Source organism: Wyeomyia smithii, chromosome 1, assembly GCF_029784165.1.
Source record: "Wyeomyia smithii strain HCP4-BCI-WySm-NY-G18 chromosome 1, ASM2978416v1, whole genome shotgun sequence".
Lineage (NCBI taxonomy): Eukaryota > Metazoa > Arthropoda > Insecta > Diptera > Culicidae > Wyeomyia > Wyeomyia smithii.
Genome location: NC_073694.1, coordinates 76,654,757 through 76,661,766, shown reverse-complemented (window position 1 = coordinate 76,661,766; position 7,010 = coordinate 76,654,757). Strand labels below are relative to the sequence as shown.

Genomic DNA, 7,010 nt, shown 5'->3' with positions numbered 1-7,010 from the left:
TATCCATTGGAACCAACTGTTTGTTTCTGTTTCAAAGATGTTATCAAGAGTCACGCTCGTAGTATCAAGTAAAAACTCCGTATGCTTCGTAAGGAGTAGACTTACGAAACATTCTTCTTACGAAACCTACTACTTACGAAAGCAATCCATTTAATTGATTAAAAGCTCCAACTAATATTGACCGTTCATGTTCTGATTGCGTGACATACTATTCGTGTTTTCCATTTCCGGAAAAGAGTATGGCAATTATTTGCTGCTGCGTGACCTGTATTCTGTTGTTGACAAACTTGGCTTGATGTGGCCGGTACCGTGCTATGGTTGTGATTATGCTACATAGATTTTGTTTCGTTTCGGCACATTAGTCTGTGGGGAAGCGACTGTGCGTGTTGAGACAGTATTTGCTAGATCTAATCGTATAAAATTCGTCCTTTTGCGCGGCAAAGGTTATTTGCCCGAGACAGTATCTTAATCGAAAATAAATCAATCAATTGCGAACCTGGTGAAGGATTGTTTGCAATTAAAACATTGGCATTTATTATCGTTTGGGTTTAACGGTCTTAATAAGTAGTGTTGCTTCGACCCTTCGGTTTGGAGAAATGATTCCACACAGTAACGGTTTTCCCAATACTCGAACTAAAATTTATTACCATAAACTGTACTTAACCACAAAAATGTCACACTAATTTACTTACTGGGTTTTAGTTTCTCAACAACAGACTCACGTTACAAATTACAGTCCGGCTTTCCTGTCTAAATGCTATACGGATTGAATTGAAACATGCTTTATTTAGGACAAAAAAACTATTTTACAAAACCACTTACGATGACACAAACTTGACGCTAACAAACAGCCTCTATGCGTCCCAGATGAAATTCCACTTATTTACTCCTCAACTGCACGCTAACGATTCTACTGCCTATTGTTTTATTTTATCACCGGCTATCGTGCCGTTTCGTGGCTATCTTGCGCCCCTTCGCAACTGGAGTTTCGATGGACCCCCCCTTCGCAACTGGGTGTACATTCAACATACCCTCGCCCGTAAACCCTGTCACTGCTTCACGCGGCGGCAGTATTGGTTTACTCTGCTCCATTTCCACTTCCAAGACTGCCAGCCTTGACACTGGTCGAAGTTTCTCGCCTCTACTAGTCCTTACGGAAGCAGAACGAATTCTTCCATCAGTACCAGCTAGCACCTTCGTCACTATTCCTCGCTCCCAAGTATAACGCTTCTCTCCATCAGCAACAAATACTAAATCCCCGATCGCCACGTTTCTCTGGTCTACAAACCATTTTGTTCGTTTGTTCAAAGTCGGCAGGTACTCATGCTGCCAACGCTCCCAAAAACCGTCTGCTAGCTGTTGAGCATTACTGTAGCTACTCTGCAGCGTCTCAGCTAACCTTTCCGGGTTCCTCGATGGCAAACATTCTACTGATGAACGGCCGCGCAAGAAGTGATTCGGTGTCAATGCCTCTTTATCTTCCTTAACATTAGTCGACACATAAGTGATTGGTCGAGAGTTAATTAAGTTTTCAGCTTCAATCAAAGCTGTATGCAACACCTCATCCGTCAGCTTCTGCCCGTCAATAAAGATATCCATCGCTTCTTTTACTGAGCGGTACCATCCTCTCCCACGCGCCTCCCATGTGTGGCGCCGAAGGGGGGTTGAATGACCATTGAGTTTTCGCTCCAGTGAATGTGTCGGCGCATGCAATATTGATTTCTTTCAACAACTCTCTGTTGGCTCCGACAAAATTCGTGCCATTGTCAGAAAAGATCTCTCTTGGGCTGCCACGCCATTTTACAAATCTTCTAATCGCCATTTTGCACGACTCCGTTGTTAAGCTGTACGCCACCTCCAGATGCACGGCACGAACGGTTAAACACGTGAAAAGTGCAACCCATCGTTTTTCCTTCCTTCGCCCTACACTCACTTCTATCGGGCCGAAATAGTCAATTCCTACATTCGAAAACGGATCGAGTCTTGCCGCTAAACGCTGTCCTGGTAGTGGTGCCATTCTGGGTACAAAAGGTTTCGATTTGCGAACCTTACACCACATGCACTCACGCATTACTTGATCGACTAACGCGCTTACGCATGGAATATAGTAGCGCTGCCGAAGCTCATTGACAACTGTTTCTCTACTACCATGGCCATATTGTCGATGGTAATGCATGACCAACTTTCTTGTTGCAGCGTGATTCTTTGGCAGGATAATTGGAAATCTGACATCAAATACCACATAGTCAGCCGCTTCGGTTCGGCCTTCCATCCTCAACACATTATCCTCATCCAAAAATTGTGACAAACGGTATATCGGACTCGATTTCTCTAACAGTAGCTCCTGGTTTGCAGGTGAATCCTTGTTTTTCACAAGTGTTTTCACTTCGTCCGCAAATGCCTCTGCCTGCATAATTCTCCACAACAATGTCTCTGCTAGTTTATACTCCTCCTGCCGCAAGGGTATCACAGTAGCTGAGAGAGCTGCACCCTTCGTTCGCTTTACAACGATTGGTAACACCTCGATCTCCATCTTCATCTTCCGTCGACGACAGTTGGATACAAAACGGTACATCGTTGCGACAGTTCGAACCATCACGGTCCACCGGGAAACCCGCTCAATTATCTTCTCCAACCCGCCAGGCAACGAAATGTGATGCAACAGCACACTTGCGCGAAGTTCTTTCGTGTTTTCCACCATGGAACGTTTCTGTTTTGGCCACTTTGATTCATCTTGATACAGAAATTCTGGTCCCAGGAACCATCGACTACGCGACTTGATCTCTGTTTCCTTACCCCACTTTGTAAGATCATCTGCGGGATTCTCTTTTGTTCCTACCCATCGCCACTCTTCATGGTTTGTTAAGCTCAGGATCTTACCTATCCGGTGCGCTACGAATGGTTTAAACTTTCGTTGATCGGATTTAACCCACGTCACCACAGTGTCTGAATCGCACCACAGATACCGTTTTGAAATTGGAAAGGAATGACCTTCACAAATTGTCTTCACCAAACTTGCGCCGTGAGTAGCTGCTTCTAATTCCATGCGTGGTGTAGAAAGATACTCCAATAGTGCTACTTTCGCCTTTGCCTCCACGAACGCGCAGTGAACGACCCCCGCTTGCTCAAATCTAAAATAGGCAACACTTCCGTAGGCTGCCTCTCCAGCATCAGTGAATACATGCAACTGCACCGACTCATATGCAGTCGAACTCAGTCCACCGAGATAACATCGCGGAACTTTAATCGCTTCAATTAGATATAATAACCGCGTCCACTGTATCCACCTTTCGTAATGAGGTTTCGTGACCTTGTCGTCCCAACCTATGCCGCTACGCCACAAGTCCTGCATGAAAATTCGACCTTGTATCAGGAGCGGTGCCAAGAATTGTTTCGGATCGAACATGCTCGCAATACATTTTAGCACTATCCGTTTCGTGGGCCAAGCACCCTCTTGAATATATTGCTGGAGGTCCGACCGAATCGCTTTCGAGAATATGAAGTTATCGCCTTTAGGGTCCCATAACATCCCTTAAACCCGTTCCGTCTCACTCGATTTGTTCACTTCTAGTGACTTCAGCTCATTTCTCGACTTCCCTAGCGCCTCTAGAAATTTTTCAGAGTTACTGACCCAGTTTCGTATCTCGAAACCTCCATTCGCGTGCACTTTCCTAACTCCTTCGCCAGCTTGACCGCCTTTGCTTCAGTTTCAGTGCTGTCGAAGTAGTCGTCGACATAGTGTTTTCGGACGATCGCATTTGCAGCTTCCGGGTACACCTCAGAATGCTCTCGCGCATTCAAATTTTTAACGTACTGGGCAGAGCACGGCGAGCAGCTTGCACCAAAAATTACAACATCCATAACGTAGATTTGTACATCTCCATCGGGGCCTGGGAACAGAAAACGCTGAGCTTGTTGATCTTCCGAACGAATCTTCACTAGGTGATACATTTCTCTGATGTCACCTCCGAACGCGATATGTTTCTCACGAAACCCATTTATCACCGTTGGCAATGAGGTTACCATATCTGGCCCTCTCAACAGGCAATCATTAAGCGAGACTCCGTGAGTTTTCGCTGCTGCGTCCCACACTAGTCGTACCTTGTCTGGCTTCTTCTGATGTACCACATAGTTCAGTGACAGATACCACTCCTTTCCCCGCGGTGTCTCTTCCAGTTCGCGCTTGGTGATACGATGAGCGTAACCTTTCGTGACATACTCTTCCAGCTGCTTTCCAAATTTTCTCGCACTCCGGGGTTACGGTTTATCCGAGCTTCCAAACTACGCAAGCGTTTCATAGCCATATCGAAGCTTTCTGGAAGACACATATCATCTCTCCTCCAGAGTAGTCCAGTTTCAAACCGTTCTCCATTTCTCTTTGTTGTAGTTTCCAGGATTCACGCGCTCTACGATCTTCGTTGGACTCTAACCGAATTGCCGGATTTCCGACTTCCTCCAACTCATACTGTTGCTTCAAGGCTTCGTCTAGCCTTTGATCTGCTATACTGCACTTCTCACACATGCATCGATGATGTCCCAGGAAGTTCACGCTACCGGAGACACTCGGTCTCAGCCCGTACACCATCCAGCCAAGATTGCAATGAACTGCAACAGGCTCACCAGAATCTCTATGTCGGGATTCCAGTGGAGCGATCAAATGAGCATTGTCGATTCCAATTAGCACTTTTGGTGCAGCTATTTTGTAACTGGGAAGTCGTATGTCCTTCAAATAATCAAACCGCTGTTTCAGCTCTCTGGCATTTACCTGTTGTACTGGTAAATCCAATCTTGACACAGTACGAACTTCCGACAAGTCATAGCGATATGGTGAATCTTTGGCTGAAATTTCTAATTTCACCTTTTCCGACTGATTCTCCGTACGTTGCACACCATTCGTCCAGCACATCTGTAGAGGTTCCACTGGTCCATCAGCTCCCAACAATTCGACCACTTCACTTTCTACCATAGTTATGGATGATCCTTCGTCGATCAAAGCGAGAACGTCAACCGCCTTCCTACCGTGGTGCAGCGTTACTGGAGCCATTCTGAACAGTACTGCACGACCCTTCTCCCGATGACTGTTACACTGCGCTCGGATTAGCGCAGCCCTTCCACTCGAATGTAGCAAAGTGTTATGCTGCTCAAGACAACCATCATCTTTACAGCGCATTCTAATGCGACAAGATCACTGTCCGTGGTCGTACAGACAAAGTGGACACAGGTCCAATCACTTTACAGTTTTCCACCGCTCTTCAACGCTCTGCTTCAAGAATTCCTGACAGCTTCTTCCATAGTGCCCCGGTTCCTGACAGACTGAACAGTTATATTCTCGTTGTCGCTGCTGATTTGACGACTTTTGCTCTAACCCTTTTTTAGCTTCCTTTTGGTTTCGCTGACTCTCTTGGTTTCGCACATCTGTGGCGTGAACGAAGGCCTTCAACTTCGGCTTCTCTTTCCCCTTCACCTTTCCATCTAAATCAGTCTTTTCAAGTGTTGCCTCCAACGCCTTTTCCACGAGACCTTCCATAAACGCCCCAAACGTCTCCAAATCAACCGTTTCAGCGCGGCGCTTATAGTCTACCCACTCCATGGCATAATACGTTGGCAGTTTTTGAACTAGACTCTGCATTAGAATCGGATTCTTAAGATGGTCAACTAATCCAGCCGCTTTAAGGTGCTGACTAAATTCTTCAACAGCACTACCGAATTCAATTACGCTCTCCAAGCTCTCCGAGCTTGGTCCATCTAGCTGTTGAATCCGCTTAGCCAACCTAGTCGACAAAATTTCCGGGTTGCCGAATCTTTTCCGTAGCTTCTCTATAATCAATGGGACGTTCTCTGGCAAAAGTAGGCGATTTCGAACAGTCTCCAACGCTCTACCCCTCAAGGCTTCTTGCAACCGAACCAGGTTCTCAGCATTGGTAAATCCACATGACTGATTTGCATGCTCGTAGGCACTAATAAATACCGGCCATTCTTCGGCTGCACCGTAAAACTTGGGCAAGGTTCTTGGAAACACTTGTCGAGACGCTATTTGAAGCCGAGTTGGTCCATCCGCATTAATTTCATCATCAGAGTCTTTCTCGCCCATCGAAGACTCCAGGTTATCATCGTCTTTTTCAAATGACGGACGTCCATTCTTCGAGGAACGTTTCGAACTTTTCATCGTGTGTTTCTTGCTTGCTGATGTCGAACTCTTGCTGTTATTCAGTTCATCAAGAAGTTTTAGAAATCGGTCATACTGATCCTGATTGCTGTCCTCGATATGTTGTTTCCGTGGAACAATTTTACCCGCATTTGAATCCTTTGTAGATCGCTTCTCTGGCAGCACCGTCCCGAGACTGCATATCGATCCATCTACATCTTCACCTGCTGTGTCCGAATCATCTTCGGCAATCTGGTTGATCGTCTTTTCTAACTGCATCCTTTTTTCCAGCGCTTCCTTCCGCCTAACATCCGCTTTCGCTGCAGCTCTAGAATTTTAAGTTGATTTTCCTCTTCGAGCTCATCTAACTTATTCTTTTTCTCCTCCAGCTCAAGCATTCTCCTCAACGCGCAAACGCGTGTCGCAGTAGATTTCTTTGACGGTACACTGACACTTTTTTGAAGCCGACGCCCACGCAAATCATTCAATTCTACGCGCGGTGGTTGACTTTGACTATTTTGCAACTTTCTATCAAACCAGTTAATGCTTTTACCCTATCGTCTACCTTTTCGTGTATTTCACGTCGAGGTTCATTATCATTCGAAATTTCCTCATCCTGCTCTGATTCGCTACAGTCACTATTATCCTGTGCTCTTTCTCTACTAATGCGACGAGATTTTGACGCTTTTTCCTTACTTGCTATTTCACCGACCTCTTTATTAGTACCACCTTCGGCCGGCTGATGTTCGAACACTACCGGGTGAATTTTTGTCTTTCCTGGTGCGCCCAATGACTGACGGGCTGAGCTATCCTCTCCGATGCACGTCGTACAGAACCAGACTTCCTCCGCAATAGAATCATCAAC

General features: G+C 45.9%; 1 protein-coding gene across 1 annotated transcript; it reads right to left on the bottom strand.

Moving 5' to 3' along the window:
* Positions 1 to 933: 933 nt before the first annotated feature.
* On the bottom strand, positions 934 to 3,529 carry LOC129716852 (uncharacterized). The gene is made up of 2 exons (XM_055666692.1): positions 1,622 to 3,529; positions 934 to 1,575 (listed from the first exon to the last, which is right to left on the bottom strand). The coding sequence occupies exons 1-2, from the start codon at positions 3,527 to 3,529 to the stop codon at positions 934 to 936; spliced, it is 2,550 nt and encodes an 849-aa protein (XP_055522667.1).
* Positions 3,530 to 7,010: the final 3,481 nt, after the last annotated feature.